Source organism: Candoia aspera, chromosome 2 (genome assembly GCF_035149785.1).
Source record: "Candoia aspera isolate rCanAsp1 chromosome 2, rCanAsp1.hap2, whole genome shotgun sequence".
NCBI classification, from domain to species: domain Eukaryota; kingdom Metazoa; phylum Chordata; class Lepidosauria; order Squamata; family Boidae; genus Candoia; species Candoia aspera.
In genome coordinates, this window is record NC_086154.1 from 58,448,986 (window position 1) to 58,469,267 (window position 20,282).

General features: G+C 39.3%; 1 protein-coding gene across 1 annotated transcript in view; it reads left to right on the forward strand.

Moving 5' to 3' along the window:
• Positions 1-20,282, forward strand: part of DNAH1 (dynein axonemal heavy chain 1) — a 168,063-nt gene that overhangs the window by 78,119 nt on the left and 69,662 nt on the right. The window contains exons 35-40 of the mRNA XM_063291915.1: positions 375-529; positions 2,087-2,264; positions 3,014-3,208; positions 4,291-4,410; positions 16,386-16,544; positions 17,409-17,513. Coding sequence (XP_063147985.1) covers positions 375-529; positions 2,087-2,264; positions 3,014-3,208; positions 4,291-4,410; positions 16,386-16,544; positions 17,409-17,513 — 912 coding nt within the window. The remainder of the gene's footprint in view (positions 1-374; positions 530-2,086; positions 2,265-3,013; positions 3,209-4,290; positions 4,411-16,385; positions 16,545-17,408; positions 17,514-20,282) is intronic.

Here is a 20,282-nt window from a genome sequence, read left to right on the forward strand (position 1 = left end):
CAGCCAGTATAGGAGAGCTTTGAAGTAAAAACACTAGGATTAAAGGGCTAAATTGAATCTACATGTAGTTTGGAAGAGCCTCATTAAGGTAGGTATGGATGACTTTCAGCAACCAGAGCATTAGCAAGATTTTGGCAGCATGATCTTTGCCAGTATTTAATCGATATTCAGAAAAGTGGGGTCATTCTCTTTTTCCATTTATTTCTAATCAGTGCCTACTTTTTATAAATCTGTGCCCTTAATTGTGCCAAATCCTTGGATAAAATCCTCTGTTACTACTTTGCATTCTTGAAGATTCATTGTAAATTTGGACTGATGTCTCAGTCTTTAAAGAGATGCTATGATGCTTCATTCTATTACATGTTTTTCTTCAGTGTTACAAAGTTTTGGCAGCTGCAATGACATCTTTGAAAGGTCGGCCTTCAGTCAGTGGTGGAAATTATGAAGCTGTCAATTATTTTATACTGAATCCTAAATCTATAACTATGGGCCAGCTGTATGGAGAGTTTGACATGTTAACTCATGAATGGTAAAAGACAAAACTTCTCTTTCTCTTTTCTGGGTTAATTGGGTTTTCTAGTTTTCCTTTCTAGTAAAAAGTCTATATTAATGGAAACTTAAGAAAACCTTTTTAAAAATTTTAAATAAAATAATTGCAAAACATTCAGGTCTGATCCAATTAATTATCTGGCCTATTTTCCACCAAAATTCATATGACTTTGAATATTTAACTTTGGTTGGATCACACCTTTTCTTTTGAGCTTTCAACATTTGATTTTTGTATATATTTAATGAAATAGTACTTTCATATTAATGCTGGTGTGGCTGAATCATTCTGAGCCTGAACAAGGCCATCTTCCTTTTTAAAAAATGACTGAAGCCACTTTGTGAGGTAATAATTATTTGAGAAGCAGAAAAAATGTGATTAAAAAATTAAAACGTGTGAGAAATTCCTAGTATCCATTTTGATATAAAAATCCATCTCTTCATTTTTGCATCAGCTATAATTTTTAATCTAAATGGAGAAAGCAGAAACATTTGGGAGATCCCATCCCACCCCTTGACCCCGCCTTTCAGAGCCATTTTTTTACTCTCTGGATTAATGATTTCCTGGTGCATTACTTAGAACAGATTTTGTGGATTACTATACTTACTGTTTACGTATATACAGTATATTTATACAGTATATTGAACAGCTTCCTGTTCAGGAATGAAGTAATACAGATATCCATGAACTGGAGCTTTTTTAGAAACATCAATATACTGTTCCTCTTTTACTTACTATACCAAATGAATGAATGTAACCCATGCAGGTATGAAAAGCAATAAAAGTAATTCAGCATGAAGCTGTGCTGAGTTAACATTTTCTAGCTTTACCCAGAAGCTTCTTAGATATGGGCACATATTTACTTAAGGTTTTTCTTTGGGAAATTCTGGTTGCGTGTGTTGACTAAACTATAATATAGTTTTTGCCTAAAGGTTGATACATAAATTCCTCTGAATGCCAAAAAAAAGAAATAAATTACAATAGTCATAAAAACTTGTCCACAAGCATAAAACCATCTGTTCTCTCCAGCTGGGCTGCAGAAGGTTTTATTTTCTTTTGATCTTGTAAAAAAGACCTGCATATCCTCAATGCCTAAATAAACAGAGATGAATGATAATTATAAGTTTTACGCTGACGGCAGTGATAGCCCACCAACAGAGATAAAATTTTGGCCTAAATCCAGTAGCCTTTGGGCCTTTATATTTCTGGTAACAAATTGATACATGTTTTTATATTGCACCTGATACCACAAAGTTAGCAAATGGGAAACTTTATTCTTAAAGGAGGTCTCCTCCTCCAGCACAACCTCCTCCTCTTCTTCCTTAAGTTCTGGCATCCTCAGATCTACTGATAATATATATATATATATATATATATATATATATATATATATATATATACACACACACACACACACACACACACACACACACACATATACATATACATATATATATATTGTCCTTATAAATTACATGACATATAATGAGAGTGTGCAACTGTTGAACGACTTGGGTATTTCTCCCTCTAATTTCATAGGACAGATGGGATTCTTCCTGCTCTCATTCGTGTAGGAGCTGTAGCCTCTGATAGAAAAAAGAAATGGTACATGTTTGATGGTCCAGTTGATGCTGTTTGGATTGAAAATATGAACACCGTGCTGGATGACAACAAGAAACTATGTCTTAGTTCTGGTGAAATAATTAAACTAACTGAGGTATTTTTTCTCTTTTTCTGTCATTACATAACCTCAATATACATTTATATACATTCATACATGAAGTCACGAAGAGTCGGAAGTGACTGAACGAATAAACAACAACAAACATTCATACATAGATTCCAACTCATTCTTACATTTATTTTTAAAGAATGTCTCTCACAGTGAAGATAGATAGATAGAGTAGATAGATAATGATTTGGCCCCAAAGCAAGGTCATAATTTGAGGATTTTACCTTTTCTGAGAAAACATTCTTATTTTTTAGTGTATAAAAGATAACATTTTATTTTAGAAGTTATTTTTATTTATTCATTTATTTGATATGAATTTATTTGTTACTCAACTTTCAGCCAAACTATTAGAGATATAAAAATAAATAAAAATAATGTAACTAAAATACAGGCAGCAATACTAATATAATCCTAAATATGTATGACAAATATTTCATTAATATTCAGAATTATCCAACATAGGATCATTTTAACATTTTGGTTAAAAGGAAAAAATTAATTTGATTTTGGTAGAAGAAGTCCAAGCTAGGACCACAACATTGCTGTTTATGCCGGATGGTATTAACCAGCGCTATGTTTTTATTAGCACCTAATTACAAGTGCTTGAGAATGCAGAGAATTGGATTTAGGGGGCCTTCACATTATTGTAAACGTAGTCCCATCTGTGTAATTTAGAAGTGTTCCTTTGATAAAAAGCTCAGGAAAATCTCTGCTCTCTTACCTCTGATTTCCAGTCAATGACCATGATGTTTGAAGTTCAGGATTTAGCAGTGGCTTCTCCAGCTACTGTGTCTCGATGTGGCATGGTATATCTGGAGCCCAGCATCTTGGGACTTAAACCATTTGTGGAATGCTGGCTAAAAAATATTCCAGAGATTATGAAGCCATTTTCAGAACAGCTGGAATCCCTCTTCAACAGATTCCTAGAGGTAAGCTATTGCTTGACTCCTAATACTTGGATTCAATACAAACTATGTAAGTTGGTTCAACGGGTAGTGGGGGGAGGGGGGCATTAGGTGTGAACCTCTCACACCTGATTACAGCAGCTTGAGGTCAGCTAGTAGGCAAAATCTATCAGTTGGCAGGAACTTTTCCTAGGCTGTGCAGGAGCTAACCTTCGTCATAATTCCAATTAATTTTAATTGGTACTGTAATAGAAAAGTGGTCTATGGGTTGAGCTTCCATGTGTAATGGCATTTTCCCACACTGAATGGCCTGAAATAATGACTGCTGCATATATACTTCAGGATGAATATCAGACTTTGGCATTTTTGAATCTGAGGTCTTTTTTTGCTTATTTTGTCATGTGAGTTGTAGGTTGGTGAGACTACTAATTGCCATGCTTCCCTGCAATGTTCCTTGAGATATTAATATTAAAACAACAGCGATGTTGTTTGGAAAGGCTCAACAACATAAGCCCACATGAAAATGTTTCTGGTCTTTATCCCCTTGCCATTCTAAATTCAGTCTAACAGATTTTTCTTCCATTATCCCAGAAAAACAAATAGCTCTGAAACCCATGTTTGCCATATCAAGTCTATTCTTAACTATTATTTCAATTCCTGAACATAACCAAATTACATGTTACATTGGAGGTCAGTGTTTGGAAATCTAATTTCATTTTTTATAAAAGCAGCTGCAACAGGAGCTTGATTTGGATTTTGGCTGTAGTGTGCATTTGACAGTTTTAACATTTTTTTAATGTGTTCTGTACCCTCAATCCAGATGACTGGCTGTGAATGCCCCTAGCTGCAAAGAATGGATATAAATATAGAAGCTTTAAAATTCAAAATGTACATGTTTTCCCTCTTGTTAATGCCACTGTTAGTAACAGCCAGCAAGGTTGCTCAGTCTCTGCTGGTGCCTGTTGTCTAGCTGAGCTGAAGAGTATTAAAAGTACTGATTAAAAAGCAGTGATTATAGAAGAGTTAGTTGCTAGAAGAAAATGGGAAAGCATAAAGGTTCAAAATAAATCTAAAAACAATGAACTCTGGGTCTTTCTTCATTTCAGGAATCTATCAGATTTGTCCGAAATTCAGTGAAAGAAATAATTGCCTCCACAGATTCTAACTTGACAAGAAGCCTTCAGAAGTTATTGGACTGTTTTTTTCAACCCTTCATTCCCATTGAGGTAGGGTTATATGAAGCTCAGTATTCTCAGTGGGAACACTGGAATGGGGAAATCAGATATGAAGAATAGTTGCATTATGTTAAGGAAGGGAAAGGAAAGGGAACTGGTATTCTGAGGACTATCCAAGAGATTTCTTTGACAGTTACTCTAAACTTCACCATTTTAGGATAATTCTGTGATTTCTAATCTTTTGATATATAGGCATGTTAAGAACCTAAACTCCTTTGTGCAAAAGTAGATCAAAGACTTAGTAGTACTGAAACAGCATATTAAAATAAATTTATGCTTGATTTCATGCTCTGTATGTTGGAAAGACAAAATTAAAACTGATTTGCTAAATTATTTTGAAGGTAGTATTGTGACAAAATTAAATTTCTAGTTAGGAACTTATCATTGGGCATCTGAGGACCTTCAGTTCACAGAGTGCGGAGCTACTTTTAGGAAAGTGGAATTAAGGAAAGTGGAAAATGACCAGATCTACTCATGTCATATTTCAATTATCAACAACTTAAATTATACCCCATAAACAATTGACCTCAGTTAGTCTGGCCCTATACCTGTTGAACTTTACAGATTAATATTAATGTCTTATATCCCTCATTGTGGTTTCTGTGCATCACATCAATGAGTTTCCAACATGGAGATACTGTCAGAATACTCTAGAGGTGATTTGTGTTTTGAATGTTCCTTCCCGGTGTGCCTAGGACCTGTATATATCTCAGCTGCTGAGTCAGTATCTAGGAATGTTCTCTCTTCCTTTTCCAAGTTGAGAGTCTTAGAATTTGCTAGATTGTTGTCACATAATCTCAGGACTTCTGGGGAAGCAATGACGGACTAAAGAGAGCGGAGACAATGGCCATGGCAAAAAGAGAAGCCAGTAAATGGATCGGCTCCCCAAACTCCTCTCTGGATCAAGGACAGGCCCAGGATTACTCACAAGTGCTCCTTACAGGGGATCCCCATGAGGTGATCGCAAAACAGTGATCTCTGGTGGGTTTTAGAGCTCTGGGAGGCAGGAGAAAGTCATTTCGCCTAAGCCGCGGTTTTAGTGCCTTCAAATGGACACTGGGTTCGCTCTCTTCCTCTCTTAATCTCTTCTGGAAATGGCTTGTTAACTACTTTTTGGATATTAAGAACCTTCAGAATGGCAAGTTTCATTACACCACATGATTCTCCTTCAATTCTCATCAAAAGAGGTTTCATGTAAGTTTAAGAACTTAAAGAAAAAAATTTATTTTGAAATTAACAGCAAAAGGGTGATTAGAACATTGATTTTGGAAAATTACAAATGAATTAAGGCGAGATTGACTGGAAATAGGATTTTGAAACTTAATATAAGAATCTTTCCTGTGGGTTGTTTAAAATCTTATTAAAAATATATGGAGATTTTGAATCTAAGTGTAAGATATCTTTCTATGGGAAAATGTTGTGGATTAGAGAAAAACATGATAAGAGGAGACCTTGAAGGCTGGTCACTAGAGTCAACCAGAAAGAACTAAAGATTATAATTAAAGGAGAAGAGACCCACTAATACAGAATGGAGAAAAATATTTTAACTCTGGAAGAATTCAAGGATATTTGGCAACAATATGGCATGGGGCCAGGTTACCTGAGGGACCGCCTCTTCCCCATTACATCAACCCATCCCACCCGATCGTGCAGGGAGGGCATGCTGTGGACCCCATCTGTAAGAGAATTCCATCTGGCGGGGTCCAGGAAGCGGGCCTTCTCCGCAGTAGCTCCCGCCCTGTGGAACATGCTGCCCCCGGAGGTGAGATTGGCCCCATCGCTCCTGGCCTTTCAGCGGAGTCTGAAGACCTGGTTCTGCCACCTCATTTGGGGAGGAAAGGGGAATAGATCTACATGGGGATGGCTGCTATAGACCACTCCTCCCACACTTGGACTGTTTTAGATTCTTCACCACTTGGATTCTTTATTTTTAGCTCTATTTATATTATTTATTACTGAATTTTATTTTGTGTATTTATGGTTATGGTTTTTAATCGATTGTTGTAAACCGCCCAGAGTCCCCTGATGGGAGGAGATGGGAGGGGATAAATTAGATAAATAAATAAAATAAAATAAATAAACAATGTACTCAGAAAGATGTTATTGAAGAAATGTCAGATGTAGAAGAAATTTTATCTGACAAGATAGAGATGGTATTGAAAGTGGATTTACAACTGACAGGCCAAGAGAATGATTTAGAAAAGGATATTTCACTGGATCTACAAAAGAAACTAGCTGAAATTTTAAAATTTAAAAAGGAAATAGAAATGGCAAACCAAGAGAGTGACCTGGATAATTTTTTTCCTACTGGATATCCAAAAGAGACTTGTTAAAGCCTTGAAGAACTCTGTGCAATGGGACAAAGAAGAAATGAAGAGAAATCAAATCCTACGACAATATTTGAATGAACTAAAGATTAAGACTGTTAGAAGTAAAAGGAAGGAATATAAAGTTGGTTTATTTGTCAAGGATAAAATAAGATAGAGAGCCAGTTTGGTGTAGTGGTTACAGCTCTGGGCTAGAAACCGGGAGATTGTGAGTTCTAGCCCCACCTTGGGCATGAAGCCAGCTGGGTGACCTTGGGCCAGTCACTTTCTCTCAGCCCTAGAAAGAAGCAATGGCAAACCACTTCCAAAAAACCTTGCCAAGAAACTGCAGGGACTTCTCCAGGCAGTCTCCAATAATCAGACATGATTGAACGGATTAAAAAAAAAAAGATACATTGTTACTTCTGACTACCCTTTTTGGACTTTCTGGTAACACCAGGACTGAAAAGATGATGTTTTGTGGATTTGTTTATAGATAAAAAATGGAATATGAGATAAAGAGATAAATGTTCGTAACTTTAGAGTGGGTGAAAACTTACTAAATTTGTGATGAAGGTTGGAAATCACTTCTTTATTTCTTTTCCCTATATTATATTCTTACTTTTTTCTTACTTTTCTTTCTCTTTCTCTTTTTTCTTGCACTTTTTACTCCTCTATTTTTTTTCTTTCTTTAAGTTTAGTTTGTATTAGATGTTATTATTATAATCAAAATTCGTAATAAAAATGTATATAAAAGAGAGTTAACAGCTGCACATTTATTTCATAAAAAAAGAACAATGACCACCAGGCACTTTTTGAGAACAACAAAAAAAGCATTTGGGTGGAAAGAAGAACAAAATATATATGTTTCCAGTATACAGCGTGTTCCAGATGCAAGAGTTGTTAATATGTTTTCTACTACAGATTAAGGTTACTATGGTAACTAATCATTTTGGCCAGGTGAAGGGGTTGAATTTAATTGTCCCCTTTTCACGTGTTAATGGTTGCATTGCCTAAGGGAGGAACTTGCCTGAACTTGTTTTAGTTTCAGTTTCCCTTCTGTGTAGGCTTGCAGAGAATATGCAGCTGAGAGAAATCTCTCCTCTCAGCAAACAGCCTTTAAATATGTTTGTTTTCTGTAAATAAAATTATTTTTATAGAAATGCCTGGTGTGTGACTTTTCTGATCTCTCCTGGGCCAAATGCTTTCTAGCACTCTGCCAGCAAGTGTCACTGAAATAAATACCAGTCATTGCAGTTATGTTATCAATAATAGTTTATTAATAATCATTTATGATTGATAATACATTATATGTATGTAATGCATTATTGGATCATGTATTGTATTATTTCATAAAACAATAAATTTATGAAATAAAAATCATAAATAATTATTGCATCTCAAATGTTAATTAATTTTTGATATTATAACCTCACAATTATTTTAAATCTAGATTTAGTAATGGGTTAGAACTATGGAGAACTGCAGTTACCAGCATTATTCAAATAAATAGTGTGTCTTTGTTCTCTAACTTTTATTTCAGGATATTTCTTCAAGGTCACCTAGCTATCTCTTGCTACTCTCTACATATGTTGCTTCATATTTTTCCCTTTATTAACCAAGCTCCCTCCATAATCCCTGCTAGTGATAATTTATATCTATTACCAGTGTATATTCATGATATTTTGAATTTCCTCATCTGGTGGGTGTTCAGTATTGATTGCAGTCAGGATGTGGAAGGGATGTAAAGCAATAACTTGTTACAAATGTGAGTGGCATAAGGCAAGAGTTATTTTAACTATACCTCCTATTAAACCTAATATGGTTACTGTAATTATTACCCCCATTACAAAATATAAAAGCCCTTAGAAAATATATTTACCATTTGGGCCCAGCCAAGGGCTAAGTGAAGACCAAAGACTCCAGGTCTCATATAGTCTTTTGGAAGCTTCCTTTGTCTTATTCAAAGATATATAGATATCAGGGGTGTGAGGTTCCACTCTCCTTTCCAGTGTTTGCACAAACACCCACTTTGTTAGTCAAGACTAGGCCTAAAGCTAAGTGATTTTGTAAAGTCATCTGCCTAATTTGGGATATTTCTTTCATAAGAACATTTCCCATGTTATTAGCAAACTTTTCCAGAATTGAGGCCACCCTTCATATTTCCTTAATGGCTCTAGCAACTTTAGAATAGGGAAGTTCTATGGAAAAGAAAGCCTCAACCCCTGAAATGCCCTTTGCTTACAGTATACAGGGAGAGTGGAACCCCCCGGGTCTTCTGAGAATGTGTGGAAAATAGCAGAAGCAATAGCTGCAACAAAATAAATTTTTGCAACAAACAAATAGCTGCAACAAAACAAATTTCTTGAAATGGGAGGTGGTTGGTATCCCACAGATTCAGTAGTGATCTGCTAGAGCAGAAGTGCCAACATAACAGGGGCATGTGCTAAGGCTAGTCATAGTAAGTCATAGTAAAACCCTTGAGCATAGCCTCCCCCCAGGATCAAAGGTTGCCACTGGGTTCAAAGGAACCATGAAAATACACAATCCCATTTTTCACCACCACCTTTTCACAGTGTGAAATATCAATGCTCAGCTACACAGGATTGGCAATGAATTTGGGGTTTGACTAAAATACACTCAGTGACATTGTGATCAAAGTTGGCTCAAGTTTTGATTGCTGCTTCTCCTCCTTGGTGTGAGACTTGTGTGATTTCAGTGGCATTTAGGGGTCTCACTAGCCTGGAAATTCCTCCACTGGAATGGGGAAATATGCACATACCCAACAGTTTGAAAAATTAACATCTTTGTTTATGAAGGAGTGTCTGCATGAATGTATTTCCTTTAGTCCTACCCCACCCCCAACCGAAACACAAGAACATTACAATCCCTTAATCCATTGGCTGATTTATCATGGGAGCTATCCAGTTTTTAAGTTACTTTGTTGTCTAGACTTCACCCTCATGTCTGTTTCTGGGGGATATTTACCACTCTTCCCCCTGTGATGCTCCCACAGCAGAGCCTACTTTTTTTCCTTTTTGCTCAGATCAGTGATTGATCCTGAGATGAGGTGACACTGGTCCTCTGGTGGATATGGAGCCTTCTTTAAGTATAACATGTGAACCCACCCTGCTACGCCTTATATCTTTGCTAGAGTTGTGAATAACAAAACTTGAGGGGGGCCCATCCCAGGGGCAGAAACATTTTCCTTTGATGTGCTTTTAAACACCCTGTCTCCAGGTGCAAATCATCATGCTGTACTTCTGCCTAGAGGATAGGAATCAAGGCTTGCAAGTAGACTAATATGGCCTCATCTGCCAAATGTAATGCCTTCAGTCTTACAAGTAGTCCTTGGATTACAACCCTAATTATGACTGGAATTTCCATTGCTAAGTGAAGTAGTCGTTAAGCAAAACATCACTTGACCTCACCACTTAGCAACAGCAGCCCCAGTTGCAGCCATTAGGCAAGGACCTCACATTTCTCCTGCCCTGCAGGAGCTACCCCCACTTCAACTCCCCCCCCCCATCTATCTCCCCCCCGCCCGCATATCTCTGTGCTTTTGGCCCTCCTGAACAGCCTTGCCAAGATGAAGAGGCTGCTGTATTCTGCCACCGCGCCTTGCCTCTGCCACCCCTGCTGCTCCCAGCTGACTTTCATTTTCTTTGCCTCTCCTCCCCCCTGCTAGACTTGCTGATTCCAGCCAGCCTCAAACCCCACAGCATGGGAGCACTGTCTGCTCTGGGCTTGTCTCTGCCATCGCCTTGCCACCATCTCCCTAGCCACTGGCTTCCTGGTGGGCCTGCCCCACTTCAGAAGTCTCATCCTGCCACTGGCTGGGAGGGCTCTGCATGCTCCATGCATTCCTGCCTCACACAAGAAGTTAGGCCAACACCACTGCCCCACACAAAGGAGGGAGCTGTCCAGAGAGCACTGCCCTGAGCCCCACCAGGAAAGGAAGGGGCAGGGGCCATGAGTCCTCTGCACCACTGCCAGCCAAGGTGATCCTCCTGCTGGGCAGTGAGGCAGGGATGTTTCCACAGCAGGCTGAGGCTGCTGAAAGAGGGCAGGCTTTCCAGGAGCCTGACGGCTGGGGAGGCGGCAGTGAGGGCCAGGGGTGCCTTGCACAGCATGGCCAACAACCCCCATACTGTGGGGCTTGAGGCTGGCCGGTGTCGGTGAGCCCAGCAGAGGGGTGGGGCGGCAAAGAGGACAATGAAGGTCAACTGGGGGGGGCAGCGATGGGTAGGTGGGCAGTGGAACATAGCAGCCTCCTCATTTTGGCCATGCTCTGCAGGGCTGCCAAAAGGGCAGAGATGGGGAGGGGAGATAGGCAGGTGAGAGGAGTTGAAGCAGAGGCAGTTCGTGCAGGGCAAGAGAACGTTACTGCGGGATGCTGCAATGGTTGTAAATGTGGGCTGGTCACCAAGCGGCCAAATTCTGACCATGTGACTGCGGGTATGCTGGGATGGTAAGTCCATTTTTTGAGCACCATTGTAACTTTGAATGGTCCCTGAACAAAATAGATGTAACCCAAGGATTGCCTGTACTTCAGCCACTACTTGATGTCCCTCTGGTGCTCATCAGTAGTGCAAGATTTAGCTTGCATGTCCCATAGAAAGAATTAAGCACTTGAAGGAAGGAGGGCCTAGGTAAAGCTGGCTAATTGGCTATAATACATTTCTGCAAATGTTAAAGTCATCCAAGCTTCCACTGCTCAAGTTTAATCTGGGTGCAGAAGTAAAGGATTGGTATAGGATGGGGGTATTGATTAAACAGAGCAGCACACTTATCTGAGTGAAAGGCTTTTGCATTGCCAGGAATCCCCGCCTGTCCAATGATCTGGATAAGAGCATTTTCCTTGGGGAGCAGAACTGCAAATAAAAGTTCCTTCATAAGGGAGTCATGTTTAATTGTGCTGCCAGCTGATGTAAGGCATCCGTCTTGTTACCCAAGCTGCCCAAATTGTCCATAGTCCCAAAGGCGCATCTGTGCTATCAGTGTAAATGTCCACTATCTGCCCCTTGGCTAATTGGTAGGCTCCCATTAGAGCGTATGTTTCAGCTACTTGAGCAGGCAAATGGGGTGGCAATTTCCCCAATTTCAGGACTTCATGAGGAGAAGCAACATCATAGCCTGCAACTCTTTTTTCCATGAGAAGTACAAAAAAGATTATTTGTCTGTATATAGTTCAAGATCAGCACTGGAGATTCTCAAGTCAACAATAGGTTTTCTACAAAACCCTTCTTTTGCTTTTCTACAAATATAAGCCTCCTTCCTTTGAGAAAATATAACCATAAACTCATCAGTAGAAAAACGTGGAGCAAACCATTCACTGGGCAAACATTTGCTTAATATACAGCAGATTATAAAGTAAATTAGCAAGCAAAAATTCAAGCACCCAAAACAAAACAAAAATTGTACATCTGATTAAGGGCTCATGCTCAAAGGCAAATATTACCCTCCAATCAATAGTCTCTGAGCATGTGTAAAAAGATTTTAAAAAACACAATTTTCATGAGTTCCTAGTTTTCCTAAAATAAAATTCATAGCTGACAGTTCCACAGAAATGTTCGGTATTGGTGAGTAAGGAGAATAAAAACATAATACTGGGCAATCACAGACACAGAATACAACATATTCTACATATTCTGTCAGTGACATTGCTCCTACATTTGCAACCCCAAGTCCCTTGCCTCCCCCTCAAATTGCTCAAGTCTCCTGGAGTTCAGAGGGTATGTATAGCATCCAACCTCCCCTAACTCCAGCAGTTGTCAGATAGAGACTTAAACTCTTAAAATTCATATCTCTATCTTGCTCTTGTCATGATAAAGAGGGGGAAGGTTTTCTAGTTCTTTAAGGTATCTCCAACAGTTATGCAAATACTAAAGGCTATCAAGTCTTGAATATTTTATAGTGCCCACCCCCTTCCTCCTTTCTATGACAGTACAATTCCAATTGAGAGGCAGCAGCTCTCAATCTTGCGAGAGCATCTCCCAATCAAATAACCATCCAACCAAAAGCACCTTTCAAGTGCTTTTTTTTCCTATCTTGCATCACCAGAAATAACTCCATTAGCCAAAGTTAAAACTTACAAGACCTTTCTCTACAATTTATACTAGCATTTCCTTTGGGGGAAACAGCCACACTTCATTCTGTCTTTCTGCATACAAAATCTCTCAAACAGTTTGTGCATTATATATCTTGAGTGAAACCAGAGTGATTGCTATTGTTGAGAGCATATACTTTTAGTCTTACTTCTCCTCTCTCACAACAGCAGTCAAGGCAATTCCTATTAATTAACAAGAACAAAAAAAAAAAACTGGCTGACTAGAGCTTCACTGGCCAGACAAGCAATTGTCATCCTCACTGCCCAAACTTTTGGAGAACTATCCCAAGTGAAACAACCAATAAGCTTTTCCATTAAAAAAAAACTAATGATGGTCATCAGAAATTTCTCCAGAAAGGGAAAAGGTACTTGTGTTGCAAAAGTCCAAACAGGAGATGACCAAGATGTGAATGGTTGCGAGGAGTGCCTCTCAATCCAAGAATGGGTGCAGTCACACATAAGATAGATTTGTGCAAAGGCCCTACTGGCTATGGCTTCCACCTGCTCTTCAGGCAGGAGCTGACAGTCCAAGACGACCCCCTGTGTATCAGTTCTGCCTGAAGGAATGAGACCCCACCCAGAATTAAATATGGACGGTCCTGGGATCCAGGAGATCCTAACACCCACAGCTACAGAGTCTTACTAGGATTGAGCTGAAAACTGTACTTCCCATGCAAAACCCCACAACCTCTAGAAGAACCTTGATGGCCTTGCTTGGTCAGCAAGGAGTAGGATTATATAGCTGAGCATCATCTGTATAGTGATGATAACCCCATGCCAGCAGATGACTCACCCAGCAGTTTCATGTAGACATTAAAGAGCCTGTGAGATCCTGCAAGTAGGGGACTAGGGCTAGATCTCTCCTCTCCTATCAACACCAACTAGAACTATCCATATCTCTGTGTAATGAATCACGGGACTCTATATCATCCTGATCTTGCATCTCACAGCTTGAAGAATCAACTTGGCTTGGTGACAATTGGGATTACGCTTGTATTTCAGGCTGCCAAAAAAGTTATCAGCACAGAAATCTTACAAAGCCATGTCTGTCTGTCTGTCTGTCTGTCTGTCTGTCTGTCTGTCTGTCCGTCCGTCCGTCCGTCCATCCATCCATCCATCCATCCATCCATCCATCCATCCATCCATCCATCCATCCATCCATCTATCTATCTATCTATCTATCTATCTATCTATCTATCTATCTATCTATCTATCTATCTATCTCTGTCTATATATTCATTCATATGGCCACCTATCTGTCCAAGAAACTTTGGGCAGCAAACAAGATAAAAGCAAAGAATTCCATTAAGCAAGCTAGCTAAATAAATAAATAAAATTATATGGAGGCTCATTAAAACCAAAGAACCAAACCAAATCCCATACTGTACACCCATTCCAGAGCCCCCTTGATAACATCCCAACCCCAGTGCCTGGGATTGGGATGTTAGCAAGGCACCCTTTTTCCACTTTTACCCATAATGTAGAGGAATCACTATCATCACCACCCGTGGTTGTAGGGTTTACATGTTCATTATCTTTTCATTGTAAAGGATTAGCAATTTCTTATTTGCAAATTTATCTTCTGTCCATTACAGCAATTCATGCTCCAGTTACACAATATTCTTGTCATCCAGCAATTTTTCAAAGGCTTGACTAATATTTCTGCATCACCATCACCAGTGATTCCTGCCTGAAGCGTTTCTATAGCTTTATCTGCAAGGAGGAACTCACCATTTATGATGTTTCATTAAAATCATTAACCGCCCAGAGTCCCTCCTATGGGGGTAGATGGGCGGTGATAAAAATTTGATAAATAAAATAAAATAGGGTGGCATTGTACCTAAATGTTTACTTTCTTCCAGAGGTATTTCTGGATTTCATTTGAATGAGGACATTATATTACCAACTTTTCCCTACTCGGACAACTCATTAGAATGGGTATTCAACTCCTTAGACATGCTGAAGACCATGGCATTTTCTTTTGAGGACTTTCAGAAAACACAAGGTGTGCTGGGACTATCCAAAAAGAGGCGTGCAAACATCTTCACAAAGAATTACCTATTGCTAAGTAGTCCCTATTTGACTATATATTGTCAAAGGAAGATATTACTGTTGTTTATTTATCATGCAGGAACTCAATCTCAACCATCACTCTTAATTCAGCACCATCACATGGATATTTAAATCAGGTCAGATAGTGCATTTGGGCAGAGGGTAATGTTGTCTCCCCTTCACTAAGTTGCCTGTTCCACTATTGTGAAAGTACCTTGTTATGTCCCATATATGTGATCTACAGAGACCACAATGAAGAGTAAGTTACTTACTTTTAACTGTTGTTTCTTTGAATGGTCATCTGCAGTCATATGGCCCTCCCACTGATCCTGTGCCAAAATGTCCATCTGTAGGGGATAGTCACTATGATGGCCTAAAAAACTGATATAAGTAACAGTAAGTCTTACAGAAACGTGAACAGAGAGGGCGCCTTCTGGGCCTGCCACAGTGCAACTCTAGAATATTCCAGTGATACCAGCATAGGAAAATGGAAAATCATATTTGCAAATGCACAAATTGCTACAGTACTCAAAGAAGCAGCTTCAGGTACACAATATTCTGTAAACAATTGATTATCAGTGCAGATCTTTCATTATGGGCATTATATGAGTGCTGAATTTTGTCCCACTTGAAAATTTAGGTCATTTTTCAAAGATATCCCTATGTAAGTGACATTGTAATAGTCAAGGCAGGATGTAACCAAGGCATGGATAACTATTGCCAAATCTGACAATTCGGAAATAATTGCAGCTGACACATATGGTATAATTGTGGGAAATCACTCCTTGCCACAGTGGAAATCCAGTGAAAGCCAAGGTTCAGAGGAATACTCCCCAGTTGTAGACAGCCTTTCAGGGGGATTCAGTTCTATTGATCTGAGAACAGATCAAACAATCATCCTTGAATTCATTTTCCTATTGACCAACAGCATCTCCATCTTTCCTGGATTTCATTTCAGCTTGTTCCTTATCCAACCCTCTCTCTAACTTAGACAATAAGGATAGTAAGGAGCAGTTCAGGTAGGTGCCTCAGCTTTCTGATGGCATCCTACTCCAAAGCTTGGGAAGAGGAGGATTGGGACACTGCAAGTAGTACCACCAAGGTGCAATCCTCCCAGACATTCCAGAATACTATAGATAATGGTATCAAAAGTTGCCAAGAGGTTCAGGAGAACAAGCAAGGCCATAGTGCCTCTCCACATCCATCTTCTAGCATGGGTCATCAGCCAAGGTGATCAAAGCAGTTTTAGTAACCTTCCAGCCATAAGCCCAATTGAAATGGTTCCAGATTATATCATAATTATTCATTAATTTAATGTTCATTTTAACTGTATGTCTCACATTCTAGATTGTTTTTTTTTTAATTTTGTTAGGCATAGGGGTATTTACCTGAGTAGCAAGGTGAGCAGATATAAATTGAATACATTAATAAATCAAACATAAATACTAATTATTTGGGAAGTTTTAATAATAAGTGTATTTTGTTAATTGATTCTACAGGGAATAAAAAGAATACCTCCAGAGAAGACAGCCCGTCTTGGTGAACTGATAGAACCCTGGTTCATATTTGCTTTGATCTGGAGTGTTGGTGGAACTGGAGATGCCCAAAGTCGAACTGCCTTCAGTAATTGGTTAAGGAAGAAGATGTCAGATGAGAAGGCAAGTTGAAGGGAAAGGGAGATTATCCGTTCATAATGGCACCTTGTCGCAAGTTCTTTTTTTGAACCACCAATAACCAGATTGACCCAGATGCAATATTTTTATTTATTTATTGCTCACTTCTGTATCTCTGTTGTCTTAATCCTTATATATCTCTACTGTCACCCTCTGTAGGGCTACTGTATATGTCTTTTTCCTCAGAGTTCAATCTGACTTTTTTTTTAGTTTCTGTTTTCTATATCTGTCCTGTCCAAGTCTTTAGTTTTTTTTTAATCTTTTCTCCTTGTTTGTTCCTTGCTGCTTCTGCTCTTCTTCTGAATCTTTGCTTCAACTGAGGGAAACTGCTTGAAGCAGTTTTACCTTATACCAGCTCTGAGGGAAGGAAATAAATGCCTCTCCCCAGTTTTTTCAGCTACTGCCTCTTTTCCTGTTGCCTTCTCTCAGCAGGCTGTCTATCTTTTAGTTTGCTTCTATATTTGACTCCTGGGCTTTGGCTCTGTTTATTCAGCCCCTTCCTCAAGAGGCCTGTGGCAGCAGAGCTCCTAGGCAGCCATCTTGTCTTCCTTCCTTCACTGTAGCAATTTGTTTGATTGGCAGCTGGGTCACCCTGATGACGGGGGAGGGCCAAAAAGGGAGTGGGGAAGGAGCCCAGGGTGTATAACCTGCTCAGGTAGTCTGTCCTTCCACACACCGAAAGGAAGTTACACATTTCTGGAACGTGTGTATTTTCATTATTGCCAGGCCAACTATCAGCCAGATATCACTTATATGTAATTTCTGAATCATTTTGGGAGACAAATTGGATGGAATCACTCTAATGTAATCTCCACACTTACTTCTACTCATCATGTTTCCACTCCATAGGTTAAACTATTATTCCCAGAAAAAGGGATGGTCTACGACTATAAACTGGATGATGCTGGAATTAGTAACACTGAAGAAGATGAGGATGAAGATATTGTAGAGGTGGTATATTATATTTTCATTATTAGCTGCAGAAAAGGCTGGTCCATGCCAAAAGGCAAATTGTACAGGGTTGCTGTATCTGTTAATGCACCCAGGAATTGCTTCCCTCAAGTTAATATGTAAAGGATCTATAACTGTACAGGTAGTCCTCATGCCTCATTCAGCAACATTTGAAGTTACGACAGCTCTGAAAAAGTAGATTTACAAGGCCCTCCAACTTGTGGCCACTGCAGCATCCCCACGGTTACGTGATCGCAATTCAGGCACTTTGTAACTGGTGTGCATTTATGACGGTCACAGCATCCCACAGTCATGTAATCGCCATTTCCAACCGTCACTGCCAGCTTCCGACAAGCAAAGTCGGTGGGGAAGCCAGCAGGAGGTCACAAGTCATGATCATGTGATGTTGTGGTGATTCACTTAATGACTGCAGTGGAACTGACGTCATAAGTCCAGTGTGGTCATGTGACGTATCACTTAATAACTGTGTCACTTAGCAACAGAGTTACCGGTCCCAATTGTGATCAGTAAGTGAGTACTACCTGTATATCAAATAAGCATATTCTTTATACAAGACCCTGGCCCAATCAAGATACCCCATCTCTTTGCAGTGAGAACTCTATACAAGTAGGGGTGTATATACAGTACTTTGTCTTCACATGCTAGCAAAGGGGTGTGACTGTTGTGCTTATTTGGTGGTGAGAGTGAGGCTGGGCTGTACAAGCTCAACCATTCCATCAGTTCACTCAAAATAATCTGAATGGCCTTACTGCCTTTGCACTGATCTTACAATCAATTCCTACTCTTTTAAAGAAGTAGTGAAATAGATTATGCTATCTACTCTGCAGCCACAATGCATTCTGTCTGAAACATCTGATTTTTTAAATTCAGTATCCAAGTATTTCACAGTATTTCAGTATTTATTTATCTCTATAGCATTCTCTTGAAATAAGAATCAAATTGTGATCCAGGATATTTCCACACTGCCTTCATTTGCACTCCCCTGTTTTAAATGGCTGCCATTGTCCTCACTCATGTTATCCTTGACATCCCATAAGCTCTAAACAAGTTGAGCAGTGTTCCCTTCTGTCAACCCATGGGCAGGTGCAAAAATTGAGACCCAGATGGCACCATACACAAACACACATCTGTACTGTTATTTCATGCTTTGCCTGTTTGATCTTGCAGTCACTGGAAGAGGGAGCTGCCAATCCATCCATTTGCTCAATTTAAAAGAGAAGTGAAAAGGTAGTATGGTACTCAGAGGCTTAATGTCCACAGCAGGTTAGAGGGCAGAAACTGGCAGGCAGGGAAAAGTGAAAGTTTCTGCCAGTGGAAAACTACTAGTTCAGAAGTTCCAGTATTTACGCTACAAAACTGTTTTCATTACAATTTGTTTCTTCTCCAGTCAGGATGGAAGCTCTACTGCCCAATGGATATGACAGTGTGTGAGCAGCAGGCATAGAGCTGATTCTCAAGTGAGGCAAATGTAATAGGGGAGTGGAGAGGGTCTAAGTCAGTTTCTGCTTCACTGTTTTGAAGATGAGAGACTGCATTTATCATATGTATTCATATCAGTATACATGGAAAGAATAAAAATATATTGCTTCTCTGGAATAGAGTGAACATCTAGAAAAAAGATGCACATATTTCTGTTTCTGAACTGACTGGTAAGGAGGTAGGGAGAAAAGTAAAAGAATATATCAGAAAGAAATAGAGATTTCATGGTGATCAGATGGTTCCTCCATAACTGCACCTTCCAGAAAGTTTTAGACAATTTAGTCATTTAGGCTGAATCTAGCCCCCACTCAGAACCCTAATAAGTTCCAAGAACTTTAAGGAGTTTAATCCTTCTTAAAGCATGCTACCTGGAATTGGATGCAGTATAGAAGATACCGTCTGACCAACCAGAAGAGAGTAGAATCATTACTGCTTGCTATTTGGAAATCATATTTTGGTTGGTGCATTTGCCTTCTTTGCAGCTACGTCACACTGAGGGTTTATAGTCAGTTTGTGATTACTATTTTAAGATATTCTTGCAAGTACTGTTATCAAGCCAGTATCACCCATCCAATATCTGATCATTTTATTTTTGTTTCATAAGTAAAGAACTTTGTACTTGTCTTTGTTAGAATTCATTCTATTACTTTCAGACTATTTTTCCAATCTATCTAGACGGTTTGAAATTTATATCTATTTTCTAGAGCATTAACTATCCTGTCTAATTTTGTATAGTCTGCAAATTTAATACTGTATGTATTATATCCACCTCTTCATCCAAATCATTAATGAAAATATTGGAGAGTATAGATCCCAAAATTGGTCCATGTGGCAGCCCACCTGATATCTCTTTTGACTTGGATGAGGAACCATTGCTGAGCCCTCTTTGAGTATGGTTTTCAAGACAGCTGTGTATCCATTTAATTGTCATATCATCCAGCCAACAAGTACAGGTAGTCTTTGCTTAACAACTGCCCTGTTTAGCAACCGTTTGAAGTTATGATGGAACTGAAAAACTAACTTTGTGGCTGGTCCTCACGCTTAACAACTGACTCAGTGTCCCTGTAGTCACGTGATCAAGATTCGGGCACTTCACAACTGGTGGGCATTTACGACCATCACAGCATCCCGTGGTCAATGATTGCCATTTGTGCACTTCACAGCCAGCTTCTGACAAGCAGAGTCAATGGAGAAGCTGGCAGCAAAATTGCAAGTTGCAGTCACATGATGTCTCCCTTAACAACCCCGTTGCTTAGCACTGGAGTTGCCAGT